Below are 22,403 nucleotides of genomic sequence, written 5' to 3'. Positions count from 1 at the left end.
ATAACACCCAGACCCAACATCCCCCCACACCCCCGTGTGCTCGGCTTTATTTTCCACACATAAAACGTGCCCCCGGGACGCGAGGGCGGGAGTCAGTCGCGGGGGGGCTGGCACTCCCGGCAGTCCCGCATCTCCTCGGAGTAGCTCTCCACCTGGATGGTGGTGGTGTGGAAGCGGAAGGTGCCCTGCAGCCGGGAGCTGGCCTCCTCCAGCACCTCCTGCGCGCTGGCGGCTGCATCTGCCAGGGGAAAATGTGGGGATGGCGGGGCCGGGAAACCCTGACCCTCCCCGCCCAACACTGGGACACTCACTGGTGGCCGAGAGCAGGGCTCTGGCACCCCTGTCCCCCCCGTGGTGACACTGATGGCCACGCACACAGAGAGCAGTGGCCCTGGCATCCCTGACCCCTGTTTTGACACTCACTGACGGCGATGTGCACCAAGAGCAGTGACCCTGACATCCCTGTCCCCCCGGTGGTGACACTGGTGGCAATGTGCACTGAGAACAGTGGCCCTGTCCCCCCTGTCCCCGCGGTGTGACACTCACTGATGGCGATGTGCACCGAGAGCAGCAGTTCTGGCACCCCTGTCCCCTCCGTGGTGACACTGCACACCAAGAGCAGTGGCCCTGCCACCTCTGTCCCCCCGGTGTGACACTCACTGATGGCCATGCACACCAAGAGCAGGGCCCTGTCCCCCCTGTCCCCCCGGTGTGACACTCACTGATGGCGATGTGCACCGAGAGCAGCGGCTGTGCTGCTGTCAGAGCCCAGATGTGCAGGCTGTGCACGGCCTCCACTCCCCTCACCGCCAGCAGCGTCTCCTGCACCGCGTTGAAATCCATCCCTTTGGGGGTTCCTGAGGAGGCAGAGCCACGGGAGCTGCAGGGACACAGCACCCATGGGTGACCCCACAGCCCAGAGCCCACCCCGGGGGTCCCTACCCTCCATGAGGACGAGGAGGACGTCGCGGAGGATGGTCAGCGTTGTCCCCAGCACCAGCGCCGAGAAGAGGAAGGTGCAGATGGGATCCACGAACTTGTACTCGGGCTGGAGGGGGTGGGATGGGGTGGGAGGGGGTGAGGCCCCCCTGGTACCCTCACCTCACCCCAAATCCCCATGGGGACCAGCAGGGCGGGCACACAGCCCTCTCTGTCTGGCCCTGTGCCTGGCCACAGCTGTCTGGAGCTGCTGTCCCCGTGTCCCCAGCACCCCCTTTCCCCCAGCCCCACCCAGACCTTGAAGAAGATGACGTAGGAGGCGATGAGGACGCCGACGCTCTGCAGCAGGTCCCCCACCACGTGGACGAAGGCAGCACGGACGCTGGGGTTGGGCTGCTCGCCGCCTGCCCCGTGGCTGTGCCCGTGGCCCGTCTGGTGCAGAGCCACCCCCATCCTGCGGGCAGGGCACCGGTGACACCCCAGGGCCACCAGGCTCAGGGAGGGGACACCCCGGGAGGGCAGGGGCCGCACTTACACGATGTTGACGGCCACGGCGCAGGCGGAGGTGATGAGCATGACCCCGCCCTCGATGTCGTAGTCACCCGAGAGCAGGCGCTGGGCCCCCAGGTAGACCAGGACCCCCGTCACCACCCAGATGGAGAGCACGGAGAGCAGAGCGCCCAGGATTTCTGTGGAAAGATCCCCCATTGCTGCTTCACTTCCCTGCCATCCCCAGCACCATTCCCGGCTCCCCGGCAGTGCTGGGGCACAGTGGGGACACCCAGCCCTGGGGATGCTCCTTGCACAGGGCTGGCAGCGCCTCTGCCTTGCCTTCTTCATGGTGCCAGGACTGTGCCAGGGCTCCCCAGGCCCCTCAGGGCACCCCAAAGCCCCTGGTCCACTCAGGGGGCTCTGATGGCATCCCCAGGGTGGTGCCACGGCATTACCTGCCCGGTACCATCCGAAATTCATGGTTTTGGTGGGGGGCCGTGAGGACACCCAGAGTGCAAAGAGGCTGATCATGATGCTGGCAAAGTCGGTCAGGAGGTGGGCAGCGTCTGTCAGGATGGCCAGGCTGTGTGCCAGGTACCCACCTGCGGACATCAGGGGGTTATGGGGAGGACTTTGCAGGGGTCCTGCCCCGAGCTGGGCACAGATCAGCTCAGCCCATGCCACAGCCGGGTCCCACTGGGTGTTTTGACCCACAGCAAACCAACAGGGAGCTCTGGCCGCGCCCACAGCAGGGACTCAGGACAAGAGGGGCTCTGGGCAGCCCCTCGGGGTGACCCCACGGGGACCACCCCAAGCACTCACCCAGGGCTTCCCCCACCATGAAGAAGAGGCAGATGCCGGCGGCCAGGTAGAGCTTCCTGCGCGCCCGCTGCTGCTGGCCGGGGTGGCCGCGGGTCCCCCGCGTGTGGCAGTGCCGGCCCCGCCGTGTCCCCAGCTCCAGGGCGGGCTCCTGTCCCCGCGCCGCGTTGTGCCCGTCCTTCTGCGCAGCCCCCACGTAGGACCTGCCGGGAGAAGGGGCTGGCAGGACCTGGGAGAGCGGCTCGGACCCTGAATGCTCCCCCCCAGCCCGTTCCCCGGCCAGACCCCACTCGGGACCCGCACAGCAAAGAGAGGGCACGGCATCCCCAGCCCCCCCCCGGCACCCCCGTACCCGCCCGGGCCGTCGCTCAGGAGGTGCCGCTTCTCTTCGCCAGGTGCCATCCTCCTCCTCCTCCTCCTCCTCCTCCTCTCCTCGGCTGGGCGGGGGTCGGCGCGGTGACCCCGGCGTGTGGCCGGCGCTGGTGGCAGCCGGTGGCCTCGGCTCGTGTGAAGAGCCGGGATTCGTGTGCAAATCCCGGCTGGAGGAGGGACGGCCAAGCCGGCTGCAAAGCGCCCGCGGTGCCTGCCCCGGGCTGGGCCCCCTGCCCGCCCCCCGGGGGGCTGCCGGAGTGGGGGGATTCCTCTGGGACCCCCCCCGAGCGCCCCCGGGAGCTGCACACCCGGCTTGGCTGCGGCACCTGGGGCAGAGGGGGATGGAACATCCCCATGTCCCCCCCAAAGGCACACGGTGACCCCCCCGCCCCTCCCCGCTTCGGGGAGCCCTCGGAGCCCCCTAGTTTAGACCCAGCCGTGTGATGGATGAACCTGGACCTCCTTCCACAGCGGGGACTCCCGCCCCCCACCCTGGGTGAGCAGCGTTAATTACCCTGGGGCTAATTGCCCTTGTGGCTCAGCTCTGGGTGCTGCCTCAGTTTCCCCATTGGCCCCCGCTGAGCAGGACTTATGTTTTTGCAGGAGAAGAGCATTTATGGGGTACTTTTGCATTTAGGATGCCTATTTGCATTTATGGTGTATTTTTTTTCATACGAGGTGTATTTTTGAGCTCAGTCAGCAGCAAACCAGCAGCTCGAGGCCAAGACCATCCCCATTTGGGGGGGCTGGCCCAGCCTGGAGCTTCCTCAGCCCCCCTGTTTCACATCCCCATCCCAGGGCAAGCTCTGGGCAGGGCATCCCATCCCCAGGAGATAAATCCTGCCGGGTGCCGACCTGTTACATCCCGGGCAGGCAGCCAGGAGCGGCTGCCAGCACTGCCAGAGGTGCTAATGAGGCTGGAAATGAAGAGCTGGACCGGAGGTGTCCCTGTGCCACGCCGGGTGCTGGCAGGGACACTGGTGATGGCACCAGTGATGGCACCAGCCTGGCAAACCCACCCCCAGTGCCCACAGCGGGCCCGGTGAGCCGAGAGCAAGAGGCGAGGAGGGAAATGACCACCCGGAGCCGCAGTTTTCTTTACAAAATACACAAATTTCAAATCCGTGACAATTATATACAAAACAAGGGAATTATAAAACGTGCGGAATTGTCCTATTTGCACCCGTATAGAAAAGTGTCCTGTGCTGGAGCAGGCGCCGGCTCCCCAGGCCGCCGGGCCCTGCCGTGTGTCCCTCCCCATCCCAAATTCGTCGCCGGACATCCTGTGCCCGGGGGCGTTTCTCCCGCGCCGGCAACGTTGCTGTGGCTACAGGGAAGCTGCTGAGGGAGAGGATGGGGTGGTCAAGGAGGGTCCAAGCCCCCAAAGCTCCCCTGTGGGTGCTGGAGGGTCCTGGGGAGGTGGGTCCCCTTACCCATCATTGTCCTCTCGGGCGCTGCGTCCTCTTCCCCCTCTTCTTCCTCCCCATCAAAGTATTCCTCATCTTCCTCTGCTGCAAACAAGAGGCCAAAGGTCACCAGGAGCCACCAGGAAAAGCAGCGAGTGTCAGCAGCAGCTGGGTGGGGGTCGGTAAAGGGGCGCTGGGGGGTGAATTACCGGGGTCGAAGTCCAAGGCGTGGACGGCCTCGGTGAGGTGGTCCAGGCTCACGGTGAAGGCGTCCATGCTCTCGTAGCCCTGCTCGATCTTGTCCAGGCGACCACCCTTGGAGGCCTCCACGATCCTGGACAGGGAGAGCACGGACAGGTGTGTCCCTGTCCCCTCGTGGGGCACCAGGGCAGGGGGTCAGGGCATCCCCCACCCGCCGAGCCCTGCCCGTGGATCGCGGAGATTGCCCCAGTCTGAGCACTTACGTTTTTATGAGCTGCTTGGCGTTCTGTGGAGAGAGAGAAGGGGAAGGAGAAGGAGAAGAGGGAGGAGAAGGAGGTGAGTGAAGCCACAGCAGCCACCAGGTCACCCCCCACAGCAGGACCCCATCGGGCACAGCGGGGAGGGGGCAGGTTTGGGGGGCTCACCATGAGGAAGGCGGCCCCCCCGGTCTCCTCGGCCGCCTGGATGGCCGTCTCCACCAGCCGGCTCGACTTCTCCAGCTGCTCCTTGTACTGGCAGATGAGGCTCTGGATGAAGGCGGTCTTGTCCGCCTGCTCCTGCGAGATGCGCTGCAGCAGCTCCGCCTTCTTCTCCTCCAGCAGCGCCGCCAGGGCGTCAAAGCGAGCACAGAGCTCCCGCTTGGCCGCCTCGCTGTTCTCCTGCGGGGACAAGGGGATGTCACCCCTGCGTCCTTCCGGCACCTCAGCATCCCAAGGCTTCCCTGCTCCGTGGGCTCCACTCCACTCCCGGCCGTGCCCGGCTTTTGGGGGGCTCCTTTTCCCCCTTTCCTCACCTCGGTGCTCTGGCAGGAGTCCTCCAGCTGGGAGATGATGGTCTGGATCCGGTCATTCCCCGCCACCAGCATGGAGATGCAATTGTTCAGCTCAGTCTGGTGAGGGACAGAGAGAAGTTTTAAATCCTGTGGAGACAGGAACTTCTCCCACCCCTGCAAGGGGACGGGCTGGGCATTGCTTGTCCCCACATCCCTCACCAGCCGCAGCTGCTCTAAATATAGTCTGTCTCCTGGGCACAGTCACCCGGGGGCTATTAATACCCCATGAGCCATGCCGGGGTTATTTGTGACTGTCCCAGCTCAGCACATCCCCGTGTCCCCCCGCAGCCCCCCCGGGTCCCCCCCCGGGCACCTTCTGTCCCTGGAAGACGGTTTGCAGCGGGGCCACCTCGCAGTCCTTGTGGGCACCGAAGACTTTGCACATGGAGCAGGTGGGCACCTCGCAGGTGACGCAGTAGATGTTGATCCGCTCGTCCTCGTGCTCCTTGCACATGGGGTGCTCTCCCTTTTTCAGTGGCCTGCTGGAGAGGGTGGCACGGCCACGGTGACGTCCCCATCACAGTGACATCCACACCAGGGTGACGTCCCCGCTGCAGGGACACCCCTGCCACCACGGTGTCCCCACTGCAGCGTCACCCCCACTGTCACCCCAAAATGAGGTCCCCAGGAAAGAGGCCAGATTCTGGCATAACCCCACAGCTGCTCCTTTGGGAGCCACTGTAAATCTCTGTGCCCCTGTAAACCCCAGTATGTCCCAGTTTAGGCCACTGTGGCTCCAGGCATGGCAGCGGGTGGCACTGGGGACAGGGGGGCTGCAATCCAGAGGCACTGCACCAGTGCCTAATTTTAGCCTTGTGCTGCCCAGATTTATTGTCACCCATCGTGTGACCAGGGTGAGGACACCCAGAAACCCCCAGGGGGGTCCCAGACAGGGGCAGCAGCTCCATTGTCCCATCCACAGTAAGGAGGACATGGGGACAAGCCAAGGCTCTGAAACAGGGACAGGCCTGGGACCCCCAGCCCCCCCGGCAGCCAGGGACACCTGCCACGTGCCATCGTCCCCGTCCCCATGGCTCTCACACAATATTTACAGCACTCCAGGGAATTTGGCCGGGGCCACTGCTCTGCCTCGAGAGCCTGTGACCCCTCTGTGTCCCCCCAGCTTCATGTTTGTACCCACTGGGCCCCCCCAAACTGTCCCTCTGTCCCTTATCAGCCTCGGTGCCTGTTGTCATGAACAGAGCCTGGATTCCTTCCCCACACCTCTTATCTCCCTCCGAATGTTCCAGCAAGAGCCTCGGGGGGCAGCAGCTGCCACCACCCCCCTGGGCCTGCCATCCCCCTGGGACAGGCAGAGGCACAAACTGCTCTGGACAGAGGGGAGAATTGGGGCCAGGGAGGAAGTTTTGGGTCTGGGGAGGAAGATTTTGGTCGAGGGAGGAAGATTTGAGTCAGGAGAAGGTTTGGATTGGGGATCACTGAGCAGAAAGGCCCCCAGGTGCAATCTTTGGGGTCTCCGTGCTGGTGCTGGGGCACGGCAGGGAGCCATCCCCGTGTCCCCGTTTCCCCATATCCCCATGTCCCCCCCAGCCACGGCTGCCTGCGCCCACCTGGAGCACTCCTGCTTGTAGATGTCGATGATGTTCTCCACGAGCAGGTTCCTCTGCAGCCCGTAGACGCCGTGGCGATCCAGCAGCACCTCGTGGCGGCACGAGGGGCACCGGAACCGGCCCCCCGAAATCACACTGCTCCGGCCCTGCCAGTACGGGTTGGCGGCCTGGGAGGGGAAGGTGAACATCAGGGGGGGTCCATCAGTATCCCCACAACACCCCAGAGCCCCCCAGCCCGGGCACAGGGAGGGAACCCCATGGGGACCCTGCCTCACCTGGAAGACGTCGTTGGCGCACTTGCGGCAGAGGTTGTGCTGGCAGGGCAGGATCACCACCGGCTTGCTGAACATCTCCAGGCAGATGGGGCAGATGAGCTGCTTCTCCAGGCTCTCCATGGGGCTGCCATCCTGCAGGATCCCGGCTTGGAAGTCCATGGGCTCGTCAGTGCTGTCTCCTCTCAGCGCTCTCGCTGCCGGCACCCCTCGGCCCGCTATTTATAAATGGCTCTCTGTCACGCGGAGCCCCATCCCGCCGGTGTCGGGTGTCCGGGGACAGCACCTGTCACACGGCGCTGAACCATCGGGGAGGGCCGGTAAACAAGACGGGCACAGGCTGTCCAGGAGGCGCTGCCCGCCCGTGCCGGGGACATGCCCAAACCCGAGCTGCGGGGTAAACAGGGCCGGGCTCTGCCCCCCGGCCGAGGGATTGCACATCCTGAGACCAGCAGGGACCCCAAAACAGCATCAGAGTGGGGCAAGGAGGGGCAAACAACAACCCCGTGGGCATTAGGACATTGTGGTGGTTCCAGAAATCAGGCAGGGCTGGGCCAGGTGCACCAGGGGGTGGCTTAAACAGAGTTTGTCCCTTTCCCCACCCAAAACACGATCACTGCTGGATTACAAACACACCTCACCAGTGGCTCCCTGTGTGCTTGGAGGGGACAGGCAGCTCCGGGGAGAGGCAGCCCCCATGCCTGGCACATGCAGCGAGGTGTCCCCTCCCCAGGCAGGAGCTGGGGGGCTCCTCTGTGACCCCAGACACAGCAGGGGCTGCTCAGGCTGCTCCCCACAGAGATGTCACAGCCGTGACCCAGCTGGCTCCGCTGCTGGGGTTCAAAAACTGACCCAGAAATGGCTGGGGGGGCACAGCCCTGGATGAAAACAGCCCTGGACATCATGCCCAGCTGGCTGGCCCGAGGCCAGCGCTGGCCACAGGGAGGGCTGTCAGCACGGGCAGCTGCATCAACAGAGGGTAACCCTACCCTTGGCACAGATGGGGCAGGATGGGGGGACAGGGTGGGGCAGGGTGGTGGCAGCTGAGTGCCCACAGGGTCTGCGGGCAGGAGGGGGTGCAGGGGTACCTGGGTGCACAGGTGGAGGTGTGCAGGGATGCAGGGATGCACGGGTACACGGATAAATGGATGCACAGGTACACGGATAAATGGATGCACAGGTACATGGAGGTGTGACACACGGGCACCTGGATGCACAGGCACACGGTGCACCGACCCCCTCCTCTCCATGCCCAGCTGTTTTGGAGCTCCTTCCGCCCTGGCTCACATGTGGAGCAAGTGACTGTGCCGGGACCCGCCAGGCACATCTTGCAAAATTGTTCCCGTTCTGGCACTTGGGGCTCTGCCAGGGAGGCTCTGGCAGGAGGACAGGCCTGGCCGGGCACCCGGGAGGGCACGCAGGGGTGCGACCCTGCCCAGACCTGGCCCTGCCCTGGGTGACATTGATTAACTAATTGCTTCTGGACTCAGTTAAGGGGATTCACAGAAACGGAGGGGATGTAATGCCCTAAGCAGCTTTCCGAACCCACAAGGGGCTCGTTGGCCCCTAATTGGCTTGGGACAGCTTAGGCAGGGCCCAGGGCACTGATCACCCCTGGGATCCTTCCCAATTAACCCTGGAGAGCCCACTACAGCAATGAATCTCCCTCTGCTTGGTCTTCAAAGGGCTCTGAGCAGTAGGTGGCCCTGGCTTCCCCCAAAATGTCCCTGTAATGGCTTTGCAATGGTTGAGGAGACAGCAGGACGTGTGACAGGAGCCACCAGCTCCTGGGCATGGGGGACACTTCCAGCCCTGCAGCCTGGGGAGGAAAGGGGACATGGCACAGAACTGGGAACAGAGAGGGGCGATGGCTCTTGTGTCACTGCCACACAAAGCCAGAGCACAACCAAGGGCGAGAGGAGCTGTACTGATTTTTTTCTGGATGCCAAGCAATAAATGATAGAGTCCCGGAATTGTTTGTTTTGGAAGGACCTTAAATCGCATCCAGAGCCACCCTTGCCATGGCAGGGACACTGCTTCCAGCCCCAGTGTCCAGCCTGGCCTTGGGCACTGCCAGGGATCCAGGGGCAGCCACAGCTTCTCTGGGCACCCTGTGCCAGGGCCTCCTCACCCTCACAGGCAACAATTCCTTCCTAATTAAATAAACAGAAATTTAATTAATTAATTGATTAATTAATGCAATTAAACGCTCACCGCGCTCGCCCCGCCCCGCCCCTTTGCTGACCAATCACAGGGCGCTTTGCCCGGAGTGGGCGTGACCAGGCTGGTGGGCGTGGCGGGGTGGGCGTGGCCGCGCTGAGGAAGGCGGGCGGGCGGAGCGCAGCCCTAAGATGGCGGCCGGGCGGCGGCGGCGGCGGCGCTGAGGTAACGCGGCTTTTCCCGGCCCGGGGGCGGCCCCACGTTCTCCCCGGCCCCCGGGGGGTTGTAGCAGGGCGGGATCCACGCTGCAGGCTGGGGGGGGCCCGCGGGCACGGCCCGGCGGGCCAGCATCGTCCCCCCTCTGGGGAGAGCGGTGCTCCGGTGCTTCCCTCCACAGCCGCAGGTGGGGGCCCGGTGCGGCCGCCCGCAGCAGGAGGGGTGCATTAATATTATCTCTGTTATCTCTATTATTTATATATTCCTATTATTCCATAATCGCCGCCGTTAACGCGGCGAGCGGCGCTGGCCGGGCCCGCAGGAGCGAGCGGGGGCCCCGGCCCGGTGTGGCCCGGCCAGGCCCGGAGCCCCGCAGCGCTGGGGCGGCACCGCGGGGCCGGAGCGGGGCCGGGGCAGCCCCGGGGCTCGGCTCGGTGACGGGGCCGCGGTGACAGCCCGGGGCAGCCCCGGGGCTCGGCTCGGTGACACGGCCGCGGTGACAGCCGGCTCCCCACACGGGGGGACGTCGTGTGCCCGCTCGGAGCCCGGTGTGCCCTGTGTGAGGAAAGCAGCGCGCTGTTTTCCCCCGGAGTTATTTGTCCGCTGGGGAAATTACAGCTCCGGCCCTTGTTGGCCCATGAGATGGCAATGTCCGGGCTCTAATCTGGAGCTCAGCCCTGTAAAGGTGCAGCCTCGGCCCATCACTGAGTGGATTCTCCTGGTAGCGCGTTCCTCACACACGTCACACCTTGGTTCAAAACCTTACTGCAAATGTCCATCACGCAGCTTTGCTGAAAGGTTAAAATATCTCTGTAGCATTGCCTGACACTGATGATACCTTTTTTCTCTCTCTTTTTCCTTTTTTTTTTTTTTTTCCTTAAAATAAAAAAAAGCTTAAAGCAGTGGAAATACTTGAAAGCTTCCTACTAATAACAGGCCGTTTCAATGTGGTCCTTATTGCCTGACATAAACAGAATTACCTTGATCACTGGCTGTCTTAAAGCTATTGTAGTTCTGATCTATCAGTGTGATTTTATTTATTTATTTACTTTTGGTTTTGCGTTTCATTCTGTTTGACCAGTGATCTTTGGCTAGTCAAGCTTTTATTTTTTTTTTTATTTTAATTTGCTGCTGTCTCTAGTCAGTGTCCAGTTTTAGTTTGGTTGTATGAAGGTGGTGCTGGTGTTTGGTTTGCAATCTTGTAGTGCAGGGAGGGTCATAAATCTGCAGCAGGGTTTGGTGCTTTTGGGTTTTTTTCTCCTTCTGTTGTTTTTTTTTTGTTGTTGTTTATGTGTCTCTCATTTCACTTTCAGAGCAATAACTTAACTTTTGTCCTTGCTCTGTTGAGCAAAAGTGAAAGTTAGATGCTGGCTGCAAACTTCTGCAATCAGTAATCCTTTTTAACTTTTCATAACTGTAGATTCCTCATGCTGAGGAGGCTTGGTGAAAAAAATCAGTCACCTCAAAAAAATAAACGGGGAGTGATTGAAGCTTTCTCTTCTCTGAGTGAAACAGCTTAATTATAACAGAAACATTTGCTCCTGCAGTCACCTCCACAAAAAGGCAGTCGATTAAAAATCTGTGTACTGCCCAAGCAGGGGCTGCTGCTGGGACCTGCAGTGCTCTCCAGGCTGGATGGGGAGCATGACACCCTCCTCTTATTCCTGCAGATGCTCACGGAAGACCCCGAGGGAGCAGAGCAGGAGCAGGAGTGTTCTCCATAGCCCTGCCTCGGCCCTCTGCCAGCCTAGGTCTGAATTGTTGCCACCTTGAACACGCCGGGCTGCCTTTGAAATTTTTAACCGAAAAGATGTGATTTCACTTTCACTTGGTCTGTGTGTGTGGCAACAGGTTGCAGGTTTTATGGAGGAGCTTCTGGAATGTTCTAGCGCTGACCCCCCGTTAACGGCGGGCTCTGGGCAGGCCCCTAGGGGGGGAAAATACAGCCCGGTTCCTGTGCCTAAGTTTTAGCTGTGTGGGTTTTTCCCCCTTCCCCAGAACCTTTGCTCTTGAAGATGGTGAGTAGCCAGCCTAAGTACGATCTAATTCGGGAGGTTGGTCGTGGCAGTTATGGTGTGGTGTACGAAGCGGTCGTCAGGAGGACCTGTGCCCGCGTGGCCGTGAAAAAGATCCGGTGCCACGCTCCCGAGAACGTGGAACTGGCTCTGCGCGAGTTCTGGGCCCTTAGCAGTATCAAGAGCCAGCACCCCAACGTCATTCACCTGGAGGAGTGCATCTTGCAGAAAGATGGCATGGTGCAGAAGATGTCCCATGGCTCCAGCTCCTCCCTGTACTTACAGGTACTCGAGGCCGAGGGGATGGGGTGGAAGGAATCGGTGACCGTGAGCTGGGGGGAAGGAGGTGGGGCAGCCCAGGGGTTTGAGCTGTGCTCAGCTAGGCCAGTGTGCACTGCTGACATGCAGAGTTTAACAGAAATCTTTAAATTTAAAAAATTTAACTGAGCTCTTTGATTTGACAGAGATGTGGAGCTGGGGGAAAGGAGGTGGGGCAGCCCAGGGATTTGAGCTGTGCTCAGTTAGGCCAGGGGATTGTATGTACTGCTGACACCCAGAGTTTAACAGTTTTTTTAAAAAACAGCACATAACAGTCACCTGGATTTCGGGTTTGACGCTGTGTTGCTCTAAAAGAGCCCAGAATTTGTATTTAATGCAAATCTGCTTTGATAATTTGAGGAAGCCCTGCAGGTGAAGCCCAGGGGAGGTGCAGGCTGTGGAGTTCTTGGCAGCTGCAGGTTAAAGAGCATTCTGTCCTGGGACAGAGGTTGGAGGAGTTCCATCCTGGGTATCCTTGGAAGAGGAAATCAGTGTCTTGATTTATTGGAAGCCAACGCTTAAAATTCTTTCAGAGACAAGAATCAGTTTGGTAGCACATCATGAGCTGGTTTTATTTTTTTTAATAAATAACTATTAATCTTTTCAAAGAGTGCTAGAGGTATAAATGAGGGAATGCATATCACTCTGAAAGTGTCCTTTAAGTCTGAAGATGTGTATATTTGAAGATGGAAAGACACTGAAAGGCAATCTAATTAATTCCCTTGTCAAGAAACAGCCCTAAGTATAAATCACCCTCAGGCAGAAATTTGTGTCTCTGGTTTAAGAAGCCAGCAGCCTGCTCAGTGTTTGCTGTGTTGTCTCTAGTCAGTTGTTGTTATTTCAGTTTTCAATGTCACTCCTGCTGTCTGGTGTGGCCCCTTTGTTGGTGCACAGCCCTGCCCAGTGCTGGCTGAGCCTGAGAACCAGGATTCCCAGCTCTGCCAACTCCCTGTGGCCTGGGAGCTGTTCCTGACTTGTTCTCATGAAAGGATTAGGCTAACACAACACTGGCCAGCCAGGGGGAGAAGTCAGAGCCTTGCCTTGGTGCTTTTAGTGGAGCTGCCAGGGGCTGCTTCCAGCTCAGAGTGTGCAGGGAGGAGCCTCAGCAGCCCCGGGGTGGAGCTGCAAGGTGGGGAGAGCTCCCAGCTGACCCCCAGCACTGGCTGGGATGTGGAGCTGGGGAGCAGCTGGCACAGGGACCTGCCAGGTGCAAACAGCAGGGATTGTTTTGCTGCTGCAGGGAGAGGAGCAAAGGGCAGAGCTGAGCTGAGCTGACTGGCAGGGTCACTGTGGAGCAGCCTGGGCTAAGCCAGGGACAGTCAGACCCCTCTTGGCTCAGCCTCTGCCAGGTGATGGTGCAGAGCTGAGCTGCTGCTGTGTGTGAGGAGGCTGAGGAAAGGCTGTCACCCTCTCCTGGAGGGCTCTGGGGCAGATTCTCAGTGCCAGCTGAACCAAATCTGTAGAATTTGAGTCCTTGATCAGCCTTGTCTGCTGGTGCTTTGCCACTGTCACAGATGTGGGGGGTGGATTTTGTTGTCTTAATTCTCACAACACCTGCAAGTGCAGCTCCTGTGACTCTGTGTTGGTGCCCTCTTGGCAGAGGAGACTCCCTGCTCTCCTGAGATACCCTAATCTCCCCATTCCTGACTACAAACCCTAAAGAAGGCATTTTTAAGCTCTAAAATAGATTTACTGTTGAATTGGTCTGTGAAGACAGCTGTAAATTATTGCCATTTTTTCTCTTGAAAAGGTCACTTTTAAAAGCATTTCAAAATGCTTCTCTAGATATTAACACACCCCTTCATTTTTGAAAGCCAGTTTGATTTAGTGTCCATTGGTTTACTACTAACAGAAATAACTGCAGGACTTTCCTTCCAGAGCCACCTCAGAGGAGCTGAAGAGGCAAATGCAGTTGTGTAAACAGGATTAGTAAAAGTGATTGCAGGTTTTACTTTGCTTTCTGTGTGAAGAAGCTGTAAGAACTGGCTGTTCAACTTGTTCCTGAAAATACCATGTGGATAATGATGGTGGGAAGGGTGTTCCGTGCTCAGCTGTGCCTGCAGATCAGTGTTCTCCTGAGTTCAGGGATCCTGTGTTAACTTGTTGGAATTCAATAATGTGTCAGGAATGGAGAACAGGCTTTAAAAATCTCTCATGGATAAATAGAGCCGTGTGGAGTTACTTGTGAAACTTTGTTTATCCCGAAAAGCTGTTGGCAAAGTGGGTGGGACAGGCTTTGTCAGGGTGGGACACTGTCCAGCTGGGACAGATGGGAGGGCAATGGCCACTGGGTATCTTTAAAAATTCTGTTATCAGGGTCAAGTTCTGCTTCTGGGCAGGAGCCTGAGCTTGATACGCTCCACACGAGTGGAGATAAGGAGGCTGGAAAATATATTGTGATTTTATTTTTTTCTCTTTTACATAAAAATGTTTGCATCATGTTCTGTTTCCCCCGTTGCAATATCTTGCTCTCTGGATTGTTGAGAGGAGGGTCAAGCAGTTCTAGAATGGTCTGGGTTGGAAGGGATCTTAAACCCCATCTCATTCCCGTGGGCAGGGACACCTTCCACTATCCCAGGTTGCTCCAGCCTGGCCTTGGACTCTTCCAAGGATCCAGGGGCAGCCAGAGCTTCTCTGGGCCCCCTGTGCCAGGGCCTCCCCAGCCCCAGAGGGAACCATTCCTTCTGTGTAACTGACCTAAATTTCCCCACTCCACGAAGATCCTGATTTCATGTCTTTTTCCATCACATCCTCCTCACAATCATCAGGTAGTTACGACATTTCTTTTCCTCGTTGCAGCTTGTAGAAACCTCATTAAAAGGAGAAATAGCCTTTGACCCCAAAAGTGCTTATTACCTGTGGTTTGTGATGGATTTCTGCGACGGGGGGGACATGAACGAGTACCTGCTGTCCCGCAAGCCCAACCGCAAGACCAACACCAGCTTCATGCTGCAGCTCAGCAGCGCCCTGGCCTTCCTGCACAAGAACCAGATCATCCACAGGGACCTCAAACCCGACAACATCCTCATCTCCCAGGGCAGGGCGGACACCAGCGACCCCGAGCCCACGCTCAAAGTGGCAGATTTTGGGCTGAGCAAGGTGTGCTCAGCCTCGGGGCAGAACCCCGAGGAGCCTGTCAACGTCAACAAGTGTTTCCTGTCCACGGCCTGTGGCACCGACTTCTACATGGCCCCCGAGGTGTGGGAGGGACACTACACGGCCAAGGCTGACATCTTTGCCCTGGGCATCATCATCTGGGCCATGCTGGAGAGGATCACCTTCATCGACACTGAGACCAAGAAGGAGCTGCTGGGCAGTTACGTGCGGCAGGGCACGGCCATCGTGCCCGTGGGGGAGGCGCTGCTGGAGAACCCCAAGATGGAGCTGCTCATCCCCGTCAAGAAGAAGTCCATGAACGCCCGGATGAAGCAGCTGATCAAGGAGATGCTGGCGGCCAACCCGCAGGACCGGCCCGACGCCTTCGAGCTGGAGCTCAGGCTGGTCAACATCGCCTTCAAGGACAGCAGCTGGGACACGTGAGGGGCTCAGCCCGGCGGGCAGAGCCTCAGCTCACCTGCAGGGGGGACTTCCCACCTCCCTGTGCTCTCCTGACAGGAATGTCGAGTTGGCCCCGGTGTGAAATCCCAGAGTGAGGCTGTTCCTTGGCGTGCACTGGCAGGGGGATGGTGCGAGAGCCAACACTACTTGATTTCCAGCACTCTGTCGTGGAGTGTCTCACACATTCCAGTTTCCTATGTCAGTATTAGGAACTCTCATGGAAAAGAAGAAAAACAGATTTGCATGCTGGCAGTGCAAATCTTGAGGCTTTGTAATGTAATCTGTGTATATATTTATGTATATGAGTGACTGGAAGTGTGTGGCACTTAAATTATTTGCTGTGGGTCTGGATGATTGGGGTCTGCTAGAAATCTGGGTGAAGTAGGTGGGTGACAAAACTCCTCCTTCCCCGGGCCTGAATGGCTTTATTATTTATTTTTGTTATCTAATTTTAAAGACTTGACTTTGTAAACAAAAAAAAGCAATGCAAGGGGATCAGCTGCTTTCAAAGTGCTAACGTAGCTGATCTTAGCACTTAGAGCTTAATGAGCTCATCACTGAGGGAGTCAAATTAAAAATGTACAGTCAGGTTCTGGCAGGGGGGCTGGGTCATTGATCATTTGATTTTGTTTTTATTAATCAATTAATCTGCCTTTTCTCAACATGCTCTTTGCCCTGGTGTCCATAATCCCATAGCACCTCGAGGATTTATCTCAGCAGGATTCTGTGCCCTCAGTTTATGGCAGCATGGATGAGGGAATCCAGCAGCATAATCTTAAAATCCTTCAAAATGTGGTGGCAGCACAGTTTTCCCACTAAGTGAATCCAACTAATAATCCCAATAGTCATGGCCTTCCTCTCTGGCACTGCCCCAGATCCAGTGGGGAGGAGGGGACAGGGGTGGCTCTGTCCCCTGGCTCTCACCTCCAGTCACAGGTGTGTGAAAGGTGGCAGCCTGGGTTGTTGGGTTTTTTTGTTTGTTTTGGTTTTTTTTCCATTTTTCCTCCTTTTAAAGAAGTGATCTTTATTTAAAAGCACAGATGGGAGGAATGGGGGGTTTTGGAGCAGTTGGAAGCTGCTTATCCCCAGCTCTGGCTGCACTGAGCAGATTGAGGCTGGGAGAGGTTTCACTGAGGCCACCTGACACTGCAGCTCTTTGTACCAGCACAGCACTTTGTTCTTTTGGGTGCAGGGCTGACCTTTCCCATCCAGTCTGACCTTTTGGAAAAAAGCAGAGTCTTAAAATTGCCTTTAAAGCTGCAGGAAAGGCCAGTTTTCTTTACAAAATTCAATTTCATTTCCCCCCACCCAAATCTTACCTGAAAATGGCTGTATTTCCTTGTTTAATTTGCTTTTTGAATACTGTTTCCTCTTAGTGCTGGGTTGGCAGTTCTGGGCACTCAGTGTTTATTCTTTGAGTGCAAATAAACAAAATATGATTGTTTTTCTTATTCCAAAAGCAAAGGATTCTGATTCTGCCCAGCTTCTGAGGCTTTACAGGCCACAGGTGGTTCTTACCTGGTGCTGTCTGAGCTGGTGGCTGTCCCCCAGCTGGCCTTAGTTTTTAATTCTTGTGATTTTTCTTTCATTTCATCCTTTTAGGGAGTGATCCTCAGACAAACACACTTTGCTTGTGCCAACTCTGCCTCCCAGCCCTCACATCCCAGCAGGGTCACTGGATGAGAAAACCTTGAAGGGGGTTTATAATTCATATTAAACTCGGGAGCTTCTTAAAAATAAAGGGGTGAGTGTCCCCCTGTCTCACCCACTCAGAAATTATAACCAGAATAACATAATAACTCTGCTCCCCTCTGAGGTGCTCTGTGAACCACCTGAGGCTCCTCTACAGGGCAGAAAGGAGGGACAGGCACAGGGAATTTTCGGGGTGTTTGACTCCCAAAGTGTTTCTTTGCACTGATTGCCACTTTATAGGTTGGGGGTACCTGAAATCCCTCTCATGGTGCTTATCCTCGCTGTTGGGTGACATTGGTAGTCCTCGAGCTCTGTGTTCTCTTTGATTTTTTTCGTTGTCTGAGGTGTTTGTTTTGAGAAAATAAATCAAGTCCTTGTTGTAGCAGCTGCGGGGTCATTCACCAGCGTGACACAAAGTCAAGACACTTTTCAGCACTTGGGAAAGATTTTTTTTCCATGTTTTTTTTTTCTTTAAAAACTGTAAAATATATTTTATGGAGAATTTATAATGAGGAAAATTATTGTGTAATTTATTAAGTTCATGACTGTTTTTGAAATAAAACCTTGAATTTCGACGAAGTTTAAGGAGTTTTTATGGGGAAGTGCTTTGAAGTCAGTGCAGTGTCAGTGCTGCCCTCCAGGGACAGCGTCCTGCTCTTCCCACATGCCCTGGGAAACCTTAGGAGTGAAGGTGAGGGAACATCATTATTTATCCATGACCTCATTTGCATGTTCTAATTAGCAGTGCTCTGGACAGAGGGTGCTGCACACTGGGGATGCTGTAAATGAGTTTCTCTTGGAATTTCTTACACTCACAACAAACCCGAGCCCAGCCCTGTCCGCTGTGCCAGGAATGGGCAGATTCCCTCCTGGCAGGAGCCTTGTCCTTAAGTCAATGTAGTTTGGATTTAGATTAATTTTTTAGGGGGTAAAGACCTTTAGTAAAGGAGAAAATCCAAAAGTGAGACTTTCTCCTAGTTCTGAGAGTGGTGATTTTAAATACAGACACAAGCTGAATTCCTTCCCCACAAAATGAAGAAAAATAAACCATATATATATATATACATACACACACACTATATATATATAGTATATACTGTACTTCAAATATATTTAGCCCCTAGGGAGGGCAGGGAAATCTGCAGGGAAATGCCCTGGTGCAGAAATTAGATATAATTAAAGCCCCATCTGGGCTGGGAGAGCCCAACCTCGGCTGTTTTCCTCCTTGGGCAGAGGCTCCAGCTGGCCCATCCCAATTCCTGGGGCTGGCACTGGAAACTCTCTTTGTTGGTGTTTTTGTTTTGGTTTAACCAGTTTTCTTTACAAAGTTCAATTTTATTTTTTTCTTACCTGAAAGTGGCTGTAAGTATTTCTTTGTATGGTTTTTGAATACTGTTCTCTCTTAGCTCTGTGCTTGGTGGACTGTGGCGCTTTGTGGTGGAGGAAAAGCCCCAGGCTCCATCCCAGCCCTCGGAAAGGTTCCTTCCCTGCAGGGAAACAACTTCTCCCCTCCCGAGGGCTCGGGTGGCACAAAGAGCCCGAGGTTTGTGTGGCTTTTCCCTTTGCTCCACTTCTTCCCGTGGATCCTCCCGTGGGACACGGCTGGAGTGGTTTGGATCCTTCCTGGTGGTTTGGGGACGGAAGGGACTGGCCCAGGGAGAGCCAGTTTGCAGCATCTAAACACCAGTTTCAGCGGGTGCTGCTGGCAGGGGCAGTTCTGTTCCCCTTTCCAGCCTGAAAAGTGTAATTCCAGGGATGTCCCTGGAATGCCGCAAAGCAGCGGAGGGACACGGGGGAGGTGGGACCACCAGGCTGAGCTGCTGCAGGTGCAGGTTGGGAGCTCTGGAAGTGTTTTGGGGAAATCTGAAACCCCATTTTTAGGAGCAGGGAGGATGGGCTGGAAGAGGAGCCACAGCCTGGGCTGTTCTCGTCCTTTTCAGATTTGGATGGAACCAGATGCAACCTAAAAACCTTTGCAGCTGTGGTGGATTCAGGCCTCCATCCCAACCCTGGGCTTGCTTCCCTCAACCCCATCTCTCCTTCCTTCTCTGTCTTTCCTGGCTGTCCTGGGGGTCCCAGCACTGGCCGGCCTTCTCCTGCCGTGGGTTTGGAGCCTTTTGGGGCTTTTTTTGGGGTTGGAACATCCACAGGAGCCTCTCCCGGGCCCAGCTGCTCCAGTTCCGACTTGCAGGGACACGCAGGTGCCTCCCTCGGCTCGGGCGCTGCTTTCAGGTTTATTCGTGCCCGTTTGAACCCTTGATATTTTTAAACTCGCCTAACGAGCCTTGCAGCCCTGCCCTGGCCCGAAGGAAAGCCCGAGCCCTCTCTGGCTCCTCCCCAGCTCCCTGGGCCCAGCTCCAGGCGGTGGCATTTGCACGGACCTCAGGCCGGAGGAGCCACTCTGGGATGGGAATTGAACAGCCAGCAGAGACAGCTGGCAGGGACACCGGGTGCTGCATTCCTGGCTGCACCTGAGCGGTTTTTGAAGTTATTTTTTTGAAAGGAGAAATGCATCTGGAAAGAACTCAGCGGGACTTCCGTGGCTTCTGTCACCTGGAGCTGTCAGAGCAGCGTCGGTTCATCAGGAGAGGGAAACGCTGTGGAGGGAGGATCTGAGACTGGTGGCCTTTGGGGACCTTCTCTGCCTTTTCTCACTCTGGAAGTTTCTACACCTGGCCCCAGCTGTGGCTGGGTTTCACCTGGGGTTGTTCTGCTTGCCCAGCTCTGTGCTCCCTTCCAGCCCCACAGAAGAGCTCTGAGTAACCTCCAATAAAACCAAGGGACTTGGAGCACCCACATGGCTCCAAAAAACCCTCTGGTGCATCCACAGGGGGCTGAAAATGGAGTAAATCCCTTCCTAGAAATCACAGGGACAAAACTCTCACCTCCAGGAAAAGCAGGAGCTGTCTAGGAGTTTGATGCCAGGAAGGGCCCCTTAAATCATCCCTTTTTTTATCCCAAAGGGAATCTGCCTTGTCCAAATATTCCAGTTCAACAGCAAGTGCCTGGCAGGTGCTCCAAGGAGGGGCCAGGCGTTTGGGAAGAGCATCCCAGAGGAACAGGCTGCAGCTGCCAGGGAAAGGTGATTTCAAGGCTGCTCTTACTCACTCGTGGCTTTACCAGAACAACTTGGAAAATAAAACACTTCCTAATGAATTCCTAGTGATTCATGTTGCCTGGAGTTAATTTTAAGGTCCACGAGGGAGTCTAGGGGCAGGCCCCAGACCTGCCAAGGGTTTCTCCATCACTTGGCCTGGTCCCATTCCCTGTGTTCCACCAGATCTGCTCCAGTGCAGCCTCATCCTGCACACCGAGCCCGAGGCTTCCCTGCTTTGCTCCTCTCCAGGTTTATTACAGAGCTGGTCTGTCCCTTCTGTGCCGTCACTGGGAATTTTTTCCAGTGCCTGCAGAGCTCAAACAAGACCTGGCCCCTCTCACCCTGCCCAATTTCCATTTTATCCCCCGTTTTCGTCAGCACAGGAGTCCTGGCCCAGCCCCTTCCTGCCCTCCTGCCGTCAGCCGGGAAGGTGCTGGACACAGCCCCGGGCCCCGTTCCCGGAGCTGCAGCACCTCAGGAAGGATCTGGGGTGGGGACAGAAGTGCTCGGGGACAGGTCCCCTCTCATCCCGGGATCTGGGGCCGGATTCTGTGTCTCTGTCCCCACTGGAGCCTCCTCAGTGCCTGTGATCAGCCTGTGCCGGGCTGTGCCCCAGCTCCCCATCCCAGCTGGCTGCCCGCGGGGTGCAGGGGCTGGGGGCTCCCTGGGGAGCTCTGGGGGCTCCCTCTGGCCCCTCTGGAGGGTCTGGGAGCCCCGCACGGGGTGCAGCCGATCCTTCCCCCTCTGCTCCAGTGCCACGTTCGCAGCCCCCCGGGCTGGAGGTGGGGATGGAGGGGGCCGGGATTGTCCCTGTGGGAGCTCTCGGCCCTCGGGAAGGGAAGAGGGCAGCGGTAAAAATAACCCCTGGGCCAGCTCCAGCCCATTGTGGCTTCCTGCGATTTACAGCCCTTCCCGGGGGGAAGAGGCAGGAACCGGCCGGCTCGGGGCTGCCTTTGACCCTTTCACCGCCGCCGGAGAAGGTGCCAGCAGGACTTTCCTCCCTCTTTCCTGCCTGGGCAGAGTCCAGGGGAGGGGGACTGTGGTGGGCTCCCGCTCCTGAGCCCCCAGCACCCTGGGGTGGCCGCAGAAGGAGAAGCTGCTGGAGAGGTCGCGGTTTCCCTGCCCCGTTCCCGACCCGCCCTGGGAGACTCGGAGGCAAAAATCCCTGCAGCAGATCCCGAAATCCCGGCCGGGTTCCCGTAAGGAAGCGGAGGGAGGGGGGAGCCGGCAGAGGTGAGCTGGAGCCGCAGGAGGAGGGGGGTTAATGCTGGGCAGGGCCAGGGGCAGGGCCGGGCAGGGTCGGCACGGGGTGGGCTAGCAGGGGTTAATGGGTGGCTCTTCCTCTTCCTCATCCTCTATATGAGGCTGCTCCCGGCTCTGGGCTCAGTTTGCCGAGGCAGCCGGAGGGGCAGGAGCTGCGTGAGACTGGAGCATCCCAGCCCTGCATCCCAGCCCTGCATCCCAGCCCTGCATCCCATCCCTGCATCCCAGCCCTGCATCCCAGCCCTGCATCCCGTCCCTGCATCCCAGCCCTGCATCCCAGCCCTGCATCCCAGCCCTGCATCCCATCCCTGCATCCCAGCCCTGCATCCCAGCCCTGCATCCCAGCCCTGCATCCCTGTGTGGCCTCAGGTGAGTGAAAGCATCCCCCCCCTGCCTGGCACAAGTCCTGGCACAAGTCCTGGCCACGGGGCTGGGCTGGGGAGGGTGCGGGACCCCCGGCACGGGCAGTCCCAGCCTGGCCACGGGACCCGGTGCTCATCCCTCGGACACAGGGCGTGCCTCAGTTTCCCCGTCTGTACCGCGGGGTGGGTGCGGTGAGGAGCCCGCGGGCCGCGTGTGGAGCTGCGTGGCGGAGGGTTCCCGGACTGTTTGCTCCCCTGAGCTCTGCTCTGCCCAGCCCCGTGTCCCTGCTGCCACCCAGGGCTGGTTCCGTGCCCTCTGCTCCCGGAGCAAGGGAGAATCTTCCCCGCCAGCCCGGCCCGGCCGTGCGGGGCCCTGCTCGGGGACCCCCCGGCAGCCCCGGCCGTGGGGCGGTTTGGCAGCTCTCCCGAGCCCGGCTTTGTTCTGCCGCTCGGGAAGACAAGGCGGCGGCCGGCCCCGGTATTTTTTCCTGTTGGAAGGCGCTGCTGGGGCGCGGGTGAAGCCGGCGGATGCTCGGCGCTTCTCCCTTCCTGCCCGGGGGCTGTTCCTGCCTGGGCTGGCAGGACTCGCTGCCCGTGAGGCATCGAGGGGACCCTCAGCTCTGCTTCAGCCCCATCCTCCTCCTCCTCCTCCTCCTCCTCCTCCTCCTCCTCCCCGCCGCCCCCTCGGCGCTGACCCCGACTCTCCTCTCTCCTCCCAGGGCCGAATCCAGGAGCCGAGCGGAGCCTCGGGAGCCTCTCCAGCGGCCACACCAGCCCTGCCCGGGGCACAGGGTGATCGGCAGCGCCGTTCCGGGGCC

At 57.8% G+C, this 22,403-nt stretch overlaps 3 protein-coding genes across 7 annotated transcripts; 1 reads left to right on the top strand and 2 right to left on the bottom strand.

The window, feature by feature from the left end:
- Positions 1 to 92: 92 nt before the first annotated feature.
- On the bottom strand, positions 93 to 2,652 carry SLC30A2 (solute carrier family 30 member 2; the record flags this gene model as incomplete). Its single annotated transcript, XM_083879357.1, has 8 exons — positions 93 to 238; positions 723 to 857; positions 943 to 1,048; positions 1,237 to 1,393; positions 1,475 to 1,628; positions 1,887 to 2,033; positions 2,254 to 2,453; positions 2,603 to 2,652. The coding sequence occupies 8 exons, from the start codon at positions 2,650 to 2,652 to the stop codon at positions 93 to 95; spliced, it is 1,095 nt and encodes a 364-aa protein (XP_083735483.1).
- Positions 2,653 to 3,758: 1,106 nt separating this feature from the next.
- TRIM63 (tripartite motif containing 63) lies at positions 3,759 to 7,087 on the bottom strand. 4 transcript variants are annotated; one of them, XM_083879597.1, is made up of 9 exons: positions 6,908 to 7,087; positions 6,633 to 6,799; positions 5,375 to 5,543; positions 5,023 to 5,118; positions 4,655 to 4,888; positions 4,493 to 4,515; positions 4,238 to 4,362; positions 4,056 to 4,133; positions 3,759 to 3,963 (listed from the first exon to the last, which is right to left on the bottom strand). In XM_083879597.1, the coding sequence occupies exons 1-9, from the start codon at positions 7,064 to 7,066 to the stop codon at positions 3,950 to 3,952; spliced, it is 1,065 nt and encodes a 354-aa protein (XP_083735723.1). In that variant the 5' UTR covers positions 7,067 to 7,087; the 3' UTR covers positions 3,759 to 3,949. The 4 variants fall into 4 exon arrangements, with proteins under 4 accessions (XP_083735723.1, XP_083735724.1, XP_083735725.1 ...); XM_083879598.1 differs by having other exon boundaries at positions 3,759 to 3,960; XM_083879599.1 differs by having other exon boundaries at positions 4,056 to 4,130.
- Positions 7,088 to 9,219: 2,132 nt separating this feature from the next.
- PDIK1L (PDLIM1 interacting kinase 1 like) lies at positions 9,220 to 17,438 on the top strand. Of its 2 annotated transcripts, none has more exons than XM_083879569.1 (3): positions 9,220 to 9,289; positions 11,279 to 11,580; positions 14,413 to 17,438. In XM_083879569.1, the coding sequence occupies exons 2-3, from the start codon at positions 11,296 to 11,298 to the stop codon at positions 15,151 to 15,153; spliced, it is 1,026 nt and encodes a 341-aa protein (XP_083735695.1). In that variant the 5' UTR covers positions 9,220 to 9,289; positions 11,279 to 11,295; the 3' UTR covers positions 15,154 to 17,438. The 2 variants fall into 2 exon arrangements, with proteins under 2 accessions (XP_083735695.1, XP_083735694.1); XM_083879568.1 differs by having other exon boundaries at positions 9,225 to 9,289; positions 10,174 to 11,580.
- The last annotated feature ends 4,965 nt before the right edge of the window (positions 17,439 to 22,403 follow it).

Source organism: Zosterops lateralis (genome assembly GCF_965231275.1).
Source record: "Zosterops lateralis genome assembly, chromosome: 28".
In the NCBI taxonomy this organism is placed as follows: Eukaryota; Metazoa; Chordata; class Aves; order Passeriformes; family Zosteropidae; genus Zosterops; species Zosterops lateralis.
The sequence above is the reverse complement of the archived record's forward strand: the minus strand, read 5'-3'. Positions and strand labels throughout refer to the sequence as shown.